The sequence below is a fragment of the Sorex fumeus genome, unplaced genomic scaffold (assembly GCF_029834395.1).
Source record: "Sorex fumeus unplaced genomic scaffold, SorFum_2.1 ptg000051l, whole genome shotgun sequence".
In the NCBI taxonomy this organism is placed as follows: Eukaryota; Metazoa; Chordata; class Mammalia; order Eulipotyphla; family Soricidae; genus Sorex; species Sorex fumeus.
The window spans coordinates 37,243,010-37,262,511 of NW_026606108.1; the positions used below are offsets into that span (position 1 = coordinate 37,243,010).

Below are 19,502 nucleotides of genomic sequence, written 5' to 3' on the forward strand. Positions count from 1 at the left end.
TTGATTTTATTTATACTAAAAATAAATTCTACATCTTTTTTAATAGCTTGACAGTGTCAAAATTCTAGAATGTTATATTGTTTTTCACAAAACAGCTACAGATGTCTACTTTAGTAATTTAGTTTAACTTTATGTATTAGCAATTTAAAGCATTACTTCTTTTTCCAAGGTATTAAGGACATAATTTAGTTAGTTTTTAAAGTCCAGAGAAATCTGATAACTAAAAAGTAGGTACAAAGCGTGCAATCCCACAATAAACCCAGCAATAAAGTGATTATTATCAAAGCAACCCTTGTACCTGCTTCCCAGCAAATAACTCAAACATTTTATGAGAAATCTCCTGTTTTAAGAAAAGAAGGAAATAACAAAAACAATTTCTTCTGGGTATCGGTTTTAACCCAGAATATTTTTCCCAAGATATGGGGACAGCAGGAGAAGGGCTATTAAGAAGGCAAACAAAGTGAACCATTGAAAGGCAAAACAACTAAACTATGGTGAACCATACTTACCCTCCCCATCTCTCTGCAGATGCATTGTTTTGAAATCAATGAGGGGAAAAGTGATAGGGCATGACGCTAATAAAATGGAAAAAATGGCAAAAAATACTAAAGTGAACACACAGCACAGTCAGAACAAACCATACACATAACTAACACAAAAGCCAAGATACCAAAAACATTTCCCTAAAACCAGTTAGGTATTCTGCTCAAAACTTTATACGAAGAAATTACTAATGACCAAACTTTAAAAACAAACACAAACATACATTTCCATTTCAACAAGCAAGGCAAAAAAAAAAAAATCAAAAGTAGAGCTGTTTATTAAAACTCAAACATAAAACTAAAGAAATGGAAATTCTTAAACAGGTACTGTTTGAAACTTTTTTATAAAATTGGTATGATATAAAAATATCTCATTTAGTTGATTCTTGAAAACACCTACTGTGGTCAAGAGCATTAGCAGAAAACATGTTCATTTCCGTTAAAAGCCAAGGCCTTTAAACCAGGAGTTTCAAATTCATGATGGTGGTAGCCACATACAACCTGCTTGCTAACTGAATTCTGCTTACTATTACTGGAGCAATACAAAAACAAAAGAAAACAAAACACCCACATCCCCAGAAAGAGTGAGGTGGGTCTCTATTTGAAGTCATACAATTTCTCTATTAAGAGTTGCACTGATGGGCCGGAGTAATAGTACAACAGGTAGGGCACTTGCCTTGCACAAGGCCAACCCAGGTCCAAACCCCGGAACCGCTTACAGTACCCAAGCACTGCCAGTAGTGATCCCTGAGCAATGCCAGGTGTGACCCAAAAAGGAAAAAAGAAAATTAAAACTAAAAAGAATTACACTGAACAAGGTTTCCCAGATTCTAAGATTTCTTGGGTTCTGAAGTTAGTTGGCTATTAAAGAAGAATTTCTTATTTAGATTATTCTAAGTCTTAACTATAGAAAACCAATCTTCGTATTAGTGCAAAGTGAGGATTCACATGGTATGGTCTGCTGAGAGCCATAGTCCATCCAAGGTCACAACTGAGAGTTCACCCGATGTCTAATCTTGTTGAGGTGGGGGGTGAAGATTTGGGTATCAGACCCAGTGGTGCTCAGAGTGACTCCTGGAAGTCCTTAGGACACTATACATGGTGCCAGGGATCAAACCAGGCACATGCAGGGCAACATGCTACATCTATTGTCTCTCCAGTCACCCCTCACCAATGCCCAAACCCCACCCCAGGCAACTATGGCTCTTTTAAACTAACACCTAGTCCTGGAAGAGCCAGCAAGAGGCCAGGCAGGGCTATATGAGTCAGGAGGGTGACAGGGCAACTCAGGCACTAAAACTCAGGAATACCAGTTACCTTAACCCCCTACCCATGCTGGAAGAAGCAGATTCTAACATGAGAAGAAAGCAGCCCAGAATCCAGTCTTTTTGGGAAAGCTGACAGATCACTGCAACTGGGCAAAGAATGAAGTCCCCTTTATACTTAAAACTAAGGAGCAGAAGAACAAGGATATGGCTGGGGAAAAAAAGAGGCCCAGTATGTGTGAGATCCTGAGTTCAACCCCTGGCAGAACATGGCCCCACAAGCACCAACTGGGTGGTACTCGAGTGTGCTGGAGCGCTACTGGGGACTGCACCAACAGGCCCCAAATTGTTGGGGTACACACCATTGGTACAGCATTACTAATGTGGCCCCCATAAAGTTTCTAAGTTATTAAAATTTTAAAAAAAGAAAAGAAAGAAAGAAAGAAAAGAAAATCACACAATTAAAGATCAGGAACTTCAGGCCAAAGACTGTAACAGGCTATTTATTCTCCAAGAGGAAGAAAAGTAAATCTCTTGTCACAATCACAGCCATTCTTTCAGACTATTCCTACAGAGGCTCCAGGGATGCTCTGCTGATTATCCCTGCTCCCTTTAAGTGACTAAACATGAATTAACTAAAATGGGTTATTTAGGGGCTGGAGCAATAGCACAGCGGGTAGGGCATTTGCCTTGCACACAGCTGACCCGGGTTCAATTCCCAGCATCCCACATGGTCCCCTGAGCACCAGGATAATTCCTGAGTGCAGAGCCAGGAGTAACCCCTGTGCATCACCAGGTGTGACCCAAAAAGCAAATAAATAAATAAATATAGATAGATAAATAAAATGGGTTATTTATCTTCCCTGCCACCAGGATGTCAGCATATCCCGAAACTCTCGGGAGTATCTCTGTAAGTTACAAGCATTCTGAATAACTCAAAACAAATGTCTTGTTTAATCCAGACATACAATGTGCCACTGGGTATGCCAAACATCTTGATTTTTAAAAGTGGGGGAGGTAATAAAGTTTGGCACAGACAATGACTTGTTTCACATGTATCCAATTTTAAGTATGGCTAGAGACAAAGATCAGAGGTGGCAAAAGAAGTTTGTGGCACTGTGTAATTCCTCTTGTTACTGTCACTGTGTCATCAAGCTAATGCACCAACAGTGAGATAACTAAGGGATCATCTTTCAAGAGAACAAATGAATAATTCTGTTTTAGATTCCTGTATTGCCTCATTGCCTAATTAGAAAGGTATATATCTATTCCCAATTCTCCTATCCCCAACACTTTTATTTCAAAGTTCACAAATATACCAGAAAGTTGACTCTTTCGATGAACATCCATTTACCAATCACCTGCATTCTACCATTAATCTTCTCCTATACTTGCTTTATAACATTTATTCATATGATTAATCATTTTAATTTTTTTCAGGAATATCAAAGTGAAAAGCAATCATACTGCCCCACAAATAGAGTAGCATGTAAATCATTCACTTGAATAGTTACTTTGCTTCTTAAAAAAAAAAACAAAACCTTGGGGCTGGAGAGATAGCACAGCAGGTAGGGCGTTTGCCTTGCATGCGGCAGACCCAGGTTCGATTCCCAGTACCAGTATCGCATATGGTCCCCTGAGCACTGCCAGGAGTAACTCCTGAGTGCATGAGCCAGGAGTAACCTCTGTGCATCGCCGGGTGTGACCCGAAAAGAAAAAAAAAAAAACTTTAGCACAAAGAAATGCAAGTTTTAAGCTATACATATATATATATATGTATATATATATATATATATATACACTGAATTTTGGTAAATATAATGCAACCAGATTGCTTTTTACATTTTAATCTCTCTGTAAAAACTGTTAAAACTCTGCTCCTATACCTTCATCTGATTATAGTACATTTTTTTACTCAGAAATGCCTTTGAAGATCATTTAAAAAAAAAACTACTGATTATCATAAAAAATTTTATCACCCTTATAATTACTGTTTAAAGACATTAAGATTCCCAAACCTGGGATACTATACACTTCGAAAGACTGGCTGTAAAAAGCACCTATGGTATAACAATTAACAAAACGAATCCTGGGTGATTTTCTCTTTTAGTCAATTATAACATCTTCAAAGTTAATGATCAGAAGAACTTCCAGTTCATACAAGGCAGTTGTCCCACAATCTCATTAGAACATTTCAGAAAAAATGCTCAATAATCTCATGTGAAAGAAAAGACAGAAAAATCAATATGAGTAAGGTTGTCCAGAAAGGGTAATGATCTCAGTACCACTCTGGGTAATTTAAGTTACAAATAACATTATTAGGAAAACAATGTGTGTGGGTAAAATTACCTTCCCATTTATCACCATCAGAAACATTCTTCAGATCTAAAAGTGGGATGTGGACACATGCTGCTTCCCCTTGAAAACCAACACTTAAACCTCCTGGCACTTCTGAATCAGTGTTGGCATTCAAATCACAGATCTTGCTACAAGAATCCTGTATTTTAAAATAAAAAATAAATTTCACAATCATGAAGCATTTCAAAACAAGCATATATCCTCATATAGTTGTCAGTTTACCATGCCTATATAGTCAACTGCTCTATTTCACCATCCAAACTATTTTCAAGTACTAATTTACTTTTATAATATGTCACTGTCACTGTCCTCCCATTGTTCATCGATTTGCTCAAACGGGTCCAGTAACGTCTCCATTCTGACAATTGTTACTGTGTTTGGCATATCGAATACGTCACGGGTAGCTTTCCAGGCTTTGCAGTGCGGGCAAGATACTCTCGGTAGCTTGCCGGGCTCTACAAGAGGGGTGGAGGAATCAAACTCAGGTCAGCCATGTTGGCCGCTTGCAAGGCAAATGCCCTACCACTGTGCTATTGCTCCAGCCCTTATAATATGTATATACGTGAATTTTACAATACATTTTTCAGAAGCAAGTTTCTTGTAATCTAAAGCAACACTGTCCTCCGGTTGTTCATTGATTTTCCTCAAGAAGGCACCAGTAACGTCTCCACTATGAGGCTTGTTGTACTGTTTTTGGCATATCAAATACACCACGGGGAGCTTGCCAGGCTCTGCCTTGGGGGCGGGATACTCTCGGTAGCTTGCCAGGCAACTTTATCAGGAGTGACCCTGAGCACAGAGACGGGAGTAAGCCCTAAACATCACCTGGTGTGGACCAAAAAACAATTTTAAGAACTATAAAAAGGGGGTATGGTGCCGCCAGCAGGTCAATCTGTACCTGTGAGGCGAGTGCATCAGCAGCCTGATGGCACCTTCAGACTTTCAGATACCCCAAAATTGCTGCTTTGCCTTTGGCCAGACCCCAAAAACTTGGGGCAAAGTTTACCAAGAAAGTCACTGTCCTCCCATTGTTCATCAATTTCTTGAGCGGCCCAGTAACATCTCCATTGTAAGACTTGTTGTTACTGTGTTTGGCATATCCAATATGTAACGGGTAGCTTGCCAGGCTTTGCCATGCGGGCAAGATACTCTCGGTAGCTTGCCGGGCTCTCCAAGAGAGGTGGAAGAATCGAACCTGGGCCGACTGGGTCGGCCACGTGCAGGGCAAACACCCTACCCACTGTGTTATCACTCCAGCCCACCAAGAAAGTAAATGGCCAAAAGTTAGGTATGTGGGAGACACACCCACAAACCACCTCTGGCTCAGCTATATAATTGGAGGCATGGCTTCTCTGGTTCCTGATGGAACTGCTTAAAGGCTGTGATCCCAGAGACTCAGAAACAAATCTCGAAACCCAGCAGCTTTTGGCAGAAATGCGTCTAGTCCCTGTAGTAAGTTACAGGCACTAGGCCACCCAGGAGGGTATAGGTTTCGTGCCTTGGCCTGTTCCCCCTGGTAGCCCAGTGGCCGCCATCCTCCAGAGGCCACTGGACAGTCGTTTTGAGCTCTCAGTGACGAGACACATGGGGCCTCATGTGATGGGGGTGGAGCCGGCCCTTTCTTCCCCAAACCAACGAGACACCCAGTCGCCGCCCATGAACTGCCTCTCTGGCTCCTGATCAAGCCGTTTAATGGCCATGATACCAGAGACTTAGAAGCAAATCGTGGAACCCAGTGGCTTTTGGCAGAAAGGCGTCCAGTTCCTGCAGGAGGTTTCCAGCACTGGGCCACTTCAGGCGGGATAGGTTTTATGCCTTGACCTGTTCCCCCTGGTGGCAAAGGGTGCTGTCCCTCCTCCTGCTCTACCTTGGTGGCTTGGTGGCCACCATTTGCCAGAGGCCACTGGACAGTCAGGTTTGGGCCAGCAGTTAAGAGACACGGGGCCTCACAGGATGGGGGTGGAGCTGGCCTTTACCTCCCCGTTCCAATGACATCCCAAGTCGCTGCCCACTAACGGCCTTTCTGGCTCCTGATCAAGATGCTTAACAGCCATTATCCAAGAGACTCAGGAAAAAATCTTGGAACCCAGCAGGTTTTGGCAGAAATCCCTCCAGATGTTAAAATTTTGAAATTTCAAAATCATGCAGCCACTACCGCAGCCATGCTACTGTCACTGTCATTATCCTCCCGTTGTTCATCGAATTTTTTGAGTGGGCCCAGTAACATCTCCATCGTGAGACTTTGTTGTTACTGTGTTTGGCATATCAAATACGTCACTGGTAGCTTGCCAGGCTTTGCCCTGCGGGCAAGATACTAAAGGTAGCTTGCAGGGATCTCCGAGAGGAGCAGAGGAATCGAACTCAAGACACGCCCTACCCGCTGTGCTATCACTCCAGCCCAGCCATGCGACATCATATGTTATTCATAACCAGCAATAACAAATTGTCTACTGTTGCCTTTTCAGCAGATCTGAGTGTTGTAGTTAAATCCCAAATAATAATGGTGGGTCTGGTGTCAAAATACTGAATGTAATCAAAGCAGAGAGAGAGTAATGTGAAAATCATCTGCCCCACAGGTAGGGCAAGGGTTTGGGATGGGTGTATACTGGGGTTTTTGGGGATGGAGAATGGGCACTGGTGAAGGGATGGGTGTCTCATTGTATGAACGAGACTTAAACCTAAAAGCTTTGTAACTGCTCTCACAGTGATTCAATAAATAAAATTATAAAAAATTTTAAAAAAAGAACTGCAAGAAAAAAATAATTCTTACCAGCATCAAGTTAGACAATTTATCACTGTCAAATGATAAATATTCATTCCTAAAAATACAAATAAATTTATTAGTCTTTTAATACTACCACAGAATATTTATTAATCATAATTTCTCTTTCCCATAAAAGTGAGCATTTAAAATATAAAAAAAATTGATAACTAGGATCTATGTCCATTCTTTGGAGCCCTATATCTGAAAATCACACACTACTGAAAAGATCCACAGAATCACTTCAAGTTCAGAAAAATTACATCCACCAACCTCCCATATAAACATTCACACCCCCCTAAAGAAAACCATTTTTAAAGGAAAATTTAAATCTACAACAGAGACACTGAAAGGACTGAATAGAACTATTCTGTAAAATGAGTACTTGTTTTAACTAGTTTTATTCTCCCCACTCAGGGAAGTTTATCTTTTATGTTTCATATCTGTGTTTTATTACAATTAAAACTGAGTTGCTACTTCTAAACCTCTCCTTCTTCAAAACATCACAATAACATGTAGCATTGTAGCACTGTCCTCCCGTTGTTCATCAATTTGCTCGAGCGGGCACCAGTAACATCTCCATTGTGAGACTTGTTACTGTTTTTGGCATATCGAATACACCATGTATTCAATATCAAAGAGCTTACCGGGCTCAGTTATGCGTGCAGGAAACTCTCGGTAACTTGCCAGGCTCTCCGAAATGGATGAAGGAATCAAACCGGGGCCGGCTGTACAAGGCAAACGCCCTACCCTCTGTGCTACTGCTCCAATCCAATAAATAAGTAAATAAATAAAATTATCTCTGCATATCTCACCAGTAAGTAAGCCTGATGTGACAGTTCTAAAAGACACTGTGGCTATTTATAATGATACACACGTGCCAGTCTAGCTGGTCACAACAGATTGTGCACTCTGAAGAAAGGTACAGATCTCAAGATGGCAAATCATCTTGTAATTACCCTATTCTTGCTGATCAAGAGAAATGAACTAAATTCCCTGGTAAACTCAAAGACCTTCTTTGATTTAGGGTTGGAGCAAATGGTAGAATGAACTAAACTCTTTCCTAAGAGAGTCAAAGACATAAATAATCTACATCCAAGAAATATGAGTGTTAAACATGCAAAATGTAATTCAGCTAAGGAACTCTTTGGATCTAAAAAAACAAGTTTGCTAACCTATACACAAGTTGAACAGGAAAGAACTTTTTCCAAAAAGATTCAGTCCTCACTAAATGGATCCTTATTGTTCTATCAAATCCAGATGTCATCATTCTGGGGATGCCTGTTAATCTTATATCTTCAGCCCATAGCTCCAATACTCCCTGGGCTGGAAGAGGATCATTCCTGCCTCCTGAAAGGAAGCACAAGGAACTGCTGTAAGCAGGAAATCTGTGGACCTTCAGAGTATGGGGACACTCCAGAGACATGGCTCCAAAGAATCTACTTACCCTCAAAGATCACGTATTTCCTACTCTTAGTTAAAAAAGGACAACAGCAATAACAAAAATTTACCCTTGCTGACAACAGGCTATCACCAAATTAGTAATACTAAACTTGACATTTCTCAGTATTTGCCATCTACTCTGCAACTTCACTACTGGTACTTTTTCAGAATTATCATTTTCCTAAGTTACACTTCTTGGCAACATATTAAAAGAACTACAAAAACAGTAACAAGACCGAAAAATCTACCCTGTGACTCAAAATATGTTGGAAAGCTCTGGTTCAAAGGGATTTTAATAGTGGAGACTTAATATGGCTGTACTATTCACTGCCTCAGGTGATTACTCCTGCTCCCCCCATTATCCAAGGATCAAGGAGAAAAATAAGCATCAACCTGTATTATATTGTTTTGGGAAACACCAATTAAGAATTCAAAAGGGAACAAAAATATCCTGTACAAATTTTAAAAAGTGAATATAACCTTTTAGTTAGCTACCCATAGTTCCAAGATTATGAAGTACTCTGAAAGATAATGTACTCACTTCCCAACTGTTCAACAAATCAATTATAAGGTGTAAGTCTCTCTAAGGAGGCTGTATTCTTCCAATTCAATGTTTTCCAAGTTCTAATTGTAAGTTTTTCAAGTTATTACTACAATTGTCCACACTATACATATGTGGGTATGTTATCTTTTATGCCTACCATTATAACAAAAACTTGGCTTAGAATACAAAGTATATGCTATTAAATGTATACTAAATAAACACATCTTAAGATTTTACCCAAAAATGTGTAAAGAGCTTCAACTCTCAAAATAATTTATGAAACAAGAGTAAATACCTACCTCTCAAGACAGCCATCCTCATTATTTCCATGGGCACTACATGGCTCTAACAGTATACCTAAGGACTGATAAAAGAGCACAAGACAGTATTAATGCAGTCCTCTTAAACTTCCTTAAAGTGAAGTTTTCCACAATAGCCAGAATCTGGAAATAACCTGAGTACCCGAGAACAAACAACTGGTTAAAGAAACTTTGGTACATCTACATAATGGAATACTATGCAGTTGTTAGGAAAGATGGAGTCATGAAATTTGCTTCTAATTGGATGGTAATGGAGCGTATAATGCTAAGTGAAATGACTCAGAAAGAGGAGGACAGGCATAGAATGACTGCAATCATTTGTGGAATACAAAATAACGTAATATGAAACTGACACCCAAGGACAGTAGAGACAGGGCCAGGAATATTGCTCCATGTTTCAAAGCCTGCCTAATGAGCTGGGGGAGAAGGCAGCTAGAATTGAGAAGGGATCACTAAGTCAATGATAGTTGAAGGAATAGTTCCAGATGGGAGATGTGTGCTGAAAGTAGGTAAAGGACCAAACATGATAGCTTCTTAATATCTGTACTGCAAACCATAATGCCCCTGGGGGGATTGTCTGCCATAGAGACAGGGGGAGGGGTGGGACAGGAAAGGGGGCTGTACTGGGGACATTGGTGAGAGGGATGAATGTTTGACCACTGTATGACTAAAACTCAAAACATGAAAGCTTTGTAACTGTATCTCATGCTGATTCAATAAGTAAATAAAAGCCCAGCGGTAGGGTGTTTGCCTCGCAAGCTGCCAGCCCGGCCAAGCCGGGTTTAATTCCTCCACCCCTCTCTGAGAGCCAGGTAAGCTACTGAGAGTACCTCGCCCGCACGGTAAAGCCTGGCAAGCTCCCCTTGACGTATTCGATATGCCAAACACAGTTACAACAAGTCTCACAATGGAGAAGTTACTGGGCCTGCTCGGGCAAATTGATGAACAATGAACGGGAGGATAGACAGTGCTATATATTTTTTTAATCTGAGGGGGGAAAAAGCAGCGAAGTTTCTATCTAAATTAGGGTATCAGACTACTCATATGGCCATCTTTAACATTTTAGTAGGCTATGGATGTATCTCTATTAATTTATCTTCCTCAAAATTTGAACTGCATGCTTTCTTCTATATATTTTATGGCTTCAGGACATACATCAAAGTCCTTAACCCATTTTAAAAGTTTTTCTTTCTAAGGCCTGAAAAAATAAAACATTTGAATTGTGTGTGTCTGAAAAAGGAGCGTAAACATTTTTCAGCAATTTTTACTTAACCTACACTTAACTATAAAATGGTTTAAATAAAATATAAAGGGGCTGGAGCAATAGTATAGTGGGATAGGATGCTTGCTTTGCACTCAGCCAACCTTGGTTCGAGCACTGGCATCCCATATGATCCTCAGAATGGCCAAGAGTGATTTATGAATGCAGAGCCAGGAGTAATCCCTGAACATCATCGGGTATTACCCAAACCCTTCCCCCAAAAATTTAATAAATAAAATATGCAAAGACTAATGTATCTACAATATTAGTTAAAATTAGTTAAAAAATTATAAATTTAATTGTGACCCCATCAGTTACACGACCACTTGTGAGCTGAAACTCAATTTATGATGCTTTGCGCTATATTATGCCCTAAGACAGACAGGTTAGAACATGGCCAGAATCCAATTTAACATAAAGAGAAATAAATACTTTCTTTAGAATAACCAAAATCTCCTTTCCATCATTCAATGCTGGTAAATAAATGAGAATACCATCAAAATTTTTGTAGGCATTTTAGCATAAAGATAGCATTTCAAATCAATGACGCGACAGATTATTCAACTAATTCCTATGCTGAAATAATTATGCAAGCATCTAGGGAAAAAGCTGGGAAGTCTTCATACCTTTTACACACTGGTATTTAAATATGAACTAAGTACTTAAATATGAAGTGATGGAAGACATACTTACCAGGCACAAAGCCCCAAGTTCTATATCCTGCACACTACGCCCCCCACTCCATGCACCATCTCATCAGTCCTGGTGCCCCCTGTCCAACCTATACCACCAGATTCAAGAACCTAACACTGAGTTAACATCAACAGACCAAGCATCACTAGAACTGCCTGAGTCCTCAGGCTCTCTGAGCACTGCTGAAGATGACCGCTATGGGTTGGCTGTTTTTTTTTTTTGAGAGATGGGGCTGTTTTGGACCACCCTATTCCTGGCTCTGTGCTCAGGAGTGACCTCCATCATTTATCACATGCAAAGCAACCCTCATACTATTTTTTCATCCCAGGGGAGATACTAGAATTAAAAGAGAAATATTATTACTAGATTAGAAAAAAATATTTGCAACTGCTCACAAAATTGAGTTTTTCTTTAATAAAGAAGAAATTACTGGGTTGGAAAGACAAATGATAGTGCACAAGCTTAGCACACGGGAGGAAATCTTTAAACTAAATAGCCTTCTGAGCACTGCCAGGTATCTCCATGGTGGCCCCCCAGTACCATCAGTACCATCATGGCCCCCAAAATCATTCACCCCCCTATTCAATAAATTACAATTGTCTACAAACTGAAAGACAAGAAAAATAATCCCATGAGAAAATATTAAAAGGTTGTGGACAACCACAGCCCGCGATAGCACAGTGGTAGGGCATTTGCCTTACGCGCAGTCAGCCCAGCAGAGCTGGGTTCGATTCCTCCGCCCCTCTTGGAGAGCCTGGCAAGCTACAGAGTATCTAGCCCACACAACAAAGCCTGGCAAGCTACCTGTGACGTGCTGGATATGCCAAACACAGTAACAAGGAGTCTCACAATGGAGACATTACTGGGCCCGCTTGAGCAAATCGATGAACAACGGGAGGACAGTGACAGTGACAGTGACAGGACAACCAGAGGTGAAAATGTCTCTTAACAATTTTATCAAAACATTACCAGGGCCATGGGGCTGGAGCAATAGCACAGCGGATAGGGCGTTTGCCTTGCACGCGGCCAACCCGGGTTCGATTCCGAGCATCCCATATGGTCCCCAGAGCACTGACAGGAGCAATTCCTGAGTGCATGAGCCAGGAGTAACCCCTGTGCATTGCCGGGTGTGACCCAAAAAGAAAAAAAAAATTACCAGGGCCAGAAATAAGGTTCTTGCTGCACATGCAGCCAAGCCTGGATCAATCCCCAGCACTGAAAATGGTCCCGTGAGCCCCATCAGGAGGGATCCTCCCCCAAAATATTTTTCACCAGGAAATACAGAAGAGCTTTAAAAGGGGGTACAACTAAATCATAATACTACCAACCACGTGAACAGTTGAGGGGTTAGGGGTGGTTTGTGGGGAAGAGGTTAAAGTCACACTCAGCTATGCTGGGTACAATGGATACTCTCAACCCACTGTACTATCTCTCTGGCCCCTTGGAACTGTAATTAATTAATTTACTTATTTATTTATTTTGCTTTTTGGGTCATACCCGGCAATGCACAGGGGTTACTCCTGGCTCTGCACTCAGGAGTCACTCCTGGTGATGCTCAAGGGACCATGTGGTATGCTGGGAATCGAATCCAGGTCGGCTGTGTGCAAGACAAACGCCCTACCTGCTGTGCTATCACTCCAGCCCCTGGCCCCTTGGAACTTTAATTAAGCAAACAGGTACATCAGCAAAGATACTCAACTATGATTTCAGGTATCAAAAGAACACATAAAACTATCAGTTATACACCTTGCACAACTTTTTGTCTTTGCGTTTCTTACCTGATTATTCTCTTCATCCTCAAATACAAAATCTTGTTGCATAACTTCAGATCCTAAATTAGTGCCAGCCACAGGTTCTGAACAATCTCTGTTCCTTTCACTGGCAGTAATATCAGCAATATCAACCCTAGTAATATATTTAAAAAATCATATCAGGACAAATATGTTGACTATTTAATGCCTTTCAAAAAAATCAGTAACAATTTGAACTTTTTACTTACATAAGAACAGTTTTTTCATAGAATCCACATTTTATCTTGCCAAGTTAAATATTAAATTAAAATTCATTTCTGTCTCCACAAGATGCTATAAAAGTAATCTTTTGCTATCTCATTGAGCATTTTCATAAGCAAATGTTTTTAAAATTTACATAATTGTTTAAATAATTCAATATAACAACATAATTTTCCTTATAAAAGCATACTTTGACCACAACAATAATCTATTTGTTTTGATAAAAATACAAATCTAGTTAGGTATTTCAACAAATTATTAAGAACAACAGGAATAGCTTCCACACAAAGTTTACATATATAGGCAACTTTAAATAAGAAAATCCTTCCTGCAGGTTATACTGATAGATTATTTCTGAGTGGCAAAAATACTACTGTCTGAGCCTGGGCAAAGGTTTACATAATCTTTGGTTAAGAAAAGGACAAATCCCAGAAAGGAAGTGGGGGTTACAATGACTAGAATTAATAGAGGAACATTAAGCAGATGGTCTGGAGCACATGGGTGGTGCAAAGAGAAGTAACAGTGTGCATCAAAACTATGAATATTGATCAACAAATAATGGAAGGCTGGATAGGGAAAGGAAGGTCAGACCAGAGATTATATAGGGACGGATGCGGGGGTAATGTGTGTACTGTTGTTTGTACACCAATACCATAAACACTACCATAACCCCATTTCCTAAAGTATAGTAAGAAATTTTTTGAGAGAGACATGGGGCTGGTGAGATAGTACAGTGGGTAAGGTCATATATAGTCATATACAGTCCCCCAAGCACTTCTAGAACTGATGCCTGAGCAAAGAGCCAGAGTAAGCCCTGAGCACTGCCAGGCATGCTCCCCCACAACACACCCCTGTCCCAACAAAAAGAAAAAAGGACAAATCACAAAGAATCTACTGAAATTTTATCTTTTGAAACATTTCCTAACTTCCAACTTCCTGATACTCCTTTTATTCCTTTGAATTCAGCTCCGCTGAACCTTTAGATTCAAGTGTGTCAGTGCTAATTATTCAAGGCAAACGATCATCCAAAAGATGCACAGGCTAATGGCCATGTCCATGTACTTCATGTGGCCAAACTACAGTTCTACAATAAATATCCTACTGCTAAAAATATTCCCAGAATGCCGACTGGTCCAGCCTTTTTAGAAAACAATATGGGCATTCCTCAGAAAAGCAGAAACTGAGCTACCATATGACCCAGAAATACCACTTCTGGGAATATTCCCTAGGGGCGCAAAAAACATGCAGAAACACCATCTGCACTTTTAAGTTCAATGTGGCACTATTCACAATGGCCAGAATCTGGAAACAACCCAAGTGCCCAAGAACAGACTAGACAAAGAAATTATGGTACATCTACGTAGTCACCAGGAAAAATGAAGCCATGAAATTTTCTTACACATGAATGGACATGGAAAGTATCATGCTGAGCGAAATGAGTCAGAGGGAGAGGAACAAACAGAACGACTGCACTCTTTTGTGGGATATGAAAATACATAGTATGAGACTAATACCCAAGGACAGTAGAGGGGCCAAGGGCCAGAAGACAGGTCCATGTCCTTTTAAGCTTTCCACAAGGAGGGGGAGGGTAGTTAGGATAAAAAAGAAAAACACTATGACAATGATAGTTGGAAATGATCACTCTGGATAGAAACTGAGTGATATACATGATAACCTTTCAGTACCTGTACTGCAAACTATAATGCAAAGAAGAGAGAGGAAAAGAGAGGAAGAGGGGTGAGGGGAGGGAGGAGGGTGTCTGCCACTGAAGCAGGCTAGGGAGGGGGGTGGCAGGAGGGACCCTGGAGACATTGGTGGTGGAATATATACACTGGTGAAGGGATAGATGTTGGAATATTGTTTGGCTGAAACTCAATCATGAAGAACTTTATAACTGTGTATCTCACAGTTATTCAATTAATATATTCCCACCATTGGTTTTCAGTGCCCTTCATTTTTAAGTTTCCTTTTGTATTTAATAGCTTTTCTAGTGGACTAGACATACTTTGATCTCTTATAAAAAATCTAAGTTTTTTAAAAAAAAGACACTCTACCCAGTATCTTTTTTAAGAGGTATAGAGGGACCTCCCAAACAATGTTCAAGAGACACATGGGATCACAAAAGTAACTCTCAACCAACTGGGCAGATGGTTCAACTCAAGGGTCTAGACTTTAATGCTGCTCAGACCCTGTGGTGCTGAGAATTACGCAAACCACCCCAGGGGAACTGCACCCCATGATGTTTGAGGAACCATGAGGTACCAAGGATCAAATCCAGGTCAGGCTGCTGTACAATCATCTCCTGGCCCCTATCCACTCATCCTTTTACCCTCCTATGAATTCTCAAATTTTAGCACAGCTGGAGCGATAGCACAGTGGTAGGGCGTTCGCCTTACAAGCGGCCAACATGGCCAACCCGAGTTCGATTCCTCCGCCCCTCTCAGAGAGCCCGGCAAGCTACCGAGAGTATTCGATATGCCAGACACAGTGACAACAAAGTCTCCAATGGAGACGTTACTGGGCCCGCTCGAGAAAATCGACGATCAACGGGAGGGCCTTTACCTTTATCTGCCCAAAAAATGAAAACTAATGAAAGCAAACTATGAAATCACTGTATTGTGATCCCAAAGAAAGGCATCTATATGATGTCAGGTATAGTGGCTGAGGAAATATTCAGGATTTAAAGGTCCAGGGGCCAGGGAATAGCTCAGAGCTGGGGTGCAAACTTTGCAGACCCCAAGTACAATACCAGCACCATATCAATCCCTGAGCAATACACGCTGAGTAACCCCTGAGCACTTTAAGTATGACACAAAACAAAATTTTAAAAAGATGAAGTACAGAATAATGTTACACATCAAAATACACAAAGGTACTTTTAATTTAGGAATGAACTTAATTATCAATGGGGCACCTAAAAGAAGTCTGTGGGGTCATGGAAAGTATTCTAAGCGAAATAAGTCAGAGAGGAACAGACAAAGAAAGATTGCATTCATCTGGGGAACATAAAGTAACAAAATAGGAGACTAACACCCAAGAATAGCTGAGATAAGAACCAGAAGGTTTACTCCAAGCCGCACACGCTAGGGGAAAAGGCAGCTCAGATAGAGAAGGGAGCACCAAATAAAGGGTGTTGGGAGGATCCTTCCAGGATGGGAGATCGATGCTGAGAGTGGACTGTGGGCCGAACATGACTGCCACTCAATGTCTCTGTTGCAAACCACAGCACCCAAAAGGAGTGAGAGAATAAAAGGGAATGCCCTGCCACAGGGTGGGATGGGGGGGGGGGATGGGAGGTGGGAGGGATACTGGGATCAGTGGTGATGGAGAATGGGCACTGGTGGAGGGATGGGTGTTCGATCACTGTATAACTGAAACCCTGTACCTCATGGTGTTTCACTAATAAAAATTTAAAAAAAAATTTGGGAAGGGCAGAAGATAATTTAAATAGAAAGGCTGATTCTGCCCACCATTCAGTATCTACATGTCAAACTGCTATCTCTGTCTAGATCACCGCCTCTCACAGTACAACTCACTTTTGCAAAGAGTACGGGTCTAAGTTTTGGGATTTTTTTTTTTTTTTTTGCATTAGAACCACACCTAGCGGTACTCTGGGCTTACTTCTGACTCTACTCTCAGCAATCATTCATAGTAGGGTTTGGGGGGGACCATATGGGATACTGGGAATCAAACCCAGGACCTGCTTGCAAGGCAAGTGCCCTTCTTGTTGTACTATCATTCCAGTCACCAGGTTTAATTTTTAAAGTTACTTTTCAAACAACACAATTTCTAAGTAGGCTACTGCACCTGATGGTCTGGGAAGAAAGCTTGACTGTGTTCCACTTAATTTAGTTCCACAAACTAAATGGAAGATTTGTGAAATTTTCAATGTTAAGCATAGAAAATGTATGTATAAGTACACACAGTTTCCACAGTGACCTTCAGAACCTGATTTTTGTGTTTCTTTTTTTAATAAGTACACACAGTTTTCAGTGACCTTCAGAACCTGTTCTTTGTGGTTTTTTTTTTTTAAGGGGTCTTTATAATGAAACAGTAACTCTTAACAAGTAACTCTGACGAGTTTTAAAAATTTCTTACTGGTTATTAGAATATTCCCCATCACAATTAATACTTCCTGCTTCATTATCACAAACCAGACTTTTCTGTTGTAAATTCTTAAGGTCATGATCTATGCTGCTCTGCAGATCAAAAAGGTGCTGTTCCACAGCTGCTCTAATTGTTCTTTCTAAAATTCTACAAAATAGAACACAGTTTAGTGAGAAGCACTCAGATACCCTAACATGCTATTTGGCCACATAAACATGAGTGTTAAAAATTAGGACCAAAGTCTTTGGGGAGACAGTGGTACAGAACATTTGTTCAGCATGTGGAGTCCCTGAACCAGAGCCCTAGAATCACATGCCTCTACACTACAGCACTGCCAGGTGTAGCCCAAATTAAAGAAAAAAAAAAAAACCCAAAGACAAAGTATTGTTTGTTTAAATAGCTAAACTACACAGAAGGAGAAGGAAGGCTCAAAAAACATGCTTTCTATGCAGGAGCTCCAAGTTTGATTCATGGTATAGTATGCCCCCAAGCACCACTTTGAGCACCACTAAGCTCCCACCCCCCAAATAAAAGAAGTTATTAAATGAGCAAGCTAGAGTGTATTTAAAAAAAAAAAAAGCCTGGACTAGAGAGATAATAGAGCAGTTAAGACTCTTGCCTTGCATGTGGCCAACCCTGTTCAATCCCCAGCAACACATACAGTGCTTTGAGCATTATCATGAATGATTCCCTAAGCACAGAACCAGGAGTAAGCTTTGAGGCACAGCTGGGTATGGCCCTGGCCCCAACAAAAAATACATATATATATATAAAAATATGAATTATTGGTAATGACTTAAAATTTTTAAGAAAACTTGCTCATAATATTACATAAATAAAGCCTGGCAAGCTACCTGTGATGTATTCGATATGCCAAACACAGTAACAATTGTCACAGTGGAGATGTCACTGGGCCTGCTCGAGCAAATCGATGAACAACGGGAGGACAGGGACAGTGAATGTCATTGTTACTGAGATGTGAAGGATAATCTGACCAAACAATTTCTTGCTACTATATAGAAACCCATGTAGAGACTTCAAAGCTATACTGATAAAACAACAATTACTGGAGCCAGATAAATGGCTCCAAGGTAGAGAGCATGCCTCATGACCGCGAAGGTCTGACATCATACACACCCACAAAAATCTACCATCATTCAGTTAAATAAAAGATTAAAAATCTTTTATTTTTAAAGTGTTCCTATATTTATAGAAAATGAAAACCAGAGTACAGAGAGATAGTACAGTAAGTAGGGCCTTTGCCTAGCACATAGCTGACCCGGGTTCGATCCCCAGAACCATATAGGGTCCTGAGCCACGCAAGGTGTGAGCCTTCCGCAAAGCCAGGAGTACAATTTCTTCAGAAAATTCATCTTGGGCTAGGGCAATAATTCAAAAAGCTGGAGTACTACGCTTTGTCTACAATCCCTGGCACCACCTGGTTTTCCAAACATCACTGAGTGTATCCCTGAGCACCAAGCTAGAAGTAGCCACAAGAACTACTGGTTGTGGCCCAGAAACAATTAAAAATCATCTGATTAAAGTTTATGCTCAGGGGGCAGGAAAAACAGTACAGGGGTAAGGCAGTTGCCTTGCACAAAGCCAGTCCAAGGGCATCCCCCAGCACTGCATACAGTTCCCAGCACTGCCAGGAGTGATCTCTGTGCATAGCCAGGGGTGGTGGAACCACCCCTCAAAAAACAGCATCTTATTTTAATTCTTCATTTGTTCTTTCTACAGTACATGTTCTAACTAGGTTTACTGTCTTCAGTATAATCCTTCCTCTAAAGTAAACAAAAGAAGTAAATGATTTTCATTTCTCCAAGTACAATTTAGGGATATCTTTAAATTTTTTCAAAGATGACTTCTGGTCTGAAGATGCAGCACAAGAAGGAAGGCACCTCCTTTGCATGTAACAATTACCTGTGACGCTGGTTTGAATCCCCAGAGCCACAAAGGGTTTCCTGAACACCACCCAAGGGTTACTCCTTAGCACAAAGTCAGAAACAGCCCTCGAGCACCACTAGGTGATACCCAACTCCTTCCCCTATCCAACCCTCTTTATAAAAGGTTTCTATCAGTACACACTTACTCTGCAGAGGCTGGTAAGATGTTGATGGCAGATATGTGGGCACTGTAATCAGAGAAAGAAATTAGCTATAAAATATTTCAATACTAAACGACTATAAAATGTGC

General features: G+C 40.6%; 1 protein-coding gene across 11 annotated transcripts in view; it reads right to left on the reverse strand.

Annotated features, from left to right (window-relative positions):
* FAM13B (family with sequence similarity 13 member B) overlaps positions 1 to 19,502 on the reverse strand; it is a 93,553-nt gene that overhangs the window by 23,512 nt on the left and 50,539 nt on the right. For 6 of the 11 annotated variants that reach the window (XM_056124667.1, XM_056124670.1, XM_056124674.1 and 3 more), the window contains 6 exons: positions 19,399 to 19,440; positions 12,966 to 13,092; positions 9,213 to 9,277; positions 6,936 to 6,984; positions 4,157 to 4,304; positions 510 to 575 (listed from right to left, as the gene is read on the reverse strand). In XM_056124667.1, coding sequence (XP_055980642.1) covers positions 510 to 575; positions 4,157 to 4,304; positions 6,936 to 6,984; positions 9,213 to 9,277; positions 12,966 to 13,092; positions 19,399 to 19,440 — 497 coding nt within the window. Of the gene's footprint in view, positions 1 to 509; positions 576 to 4,156; positions 4,305 to 6,935; positions 6,985 to 9,212; positions 9,278 to 12,965; positions 13,093 to 17,297; positions 17,454 to 19,398; positions 19,441 to 19,502 lie in introns of all 11 variants that reach the window. The other 5 variants (XM_056124669.1, XM_056124673.1, XM_056124677.1 and 2 more) reach the window with 4 other exon arrangements.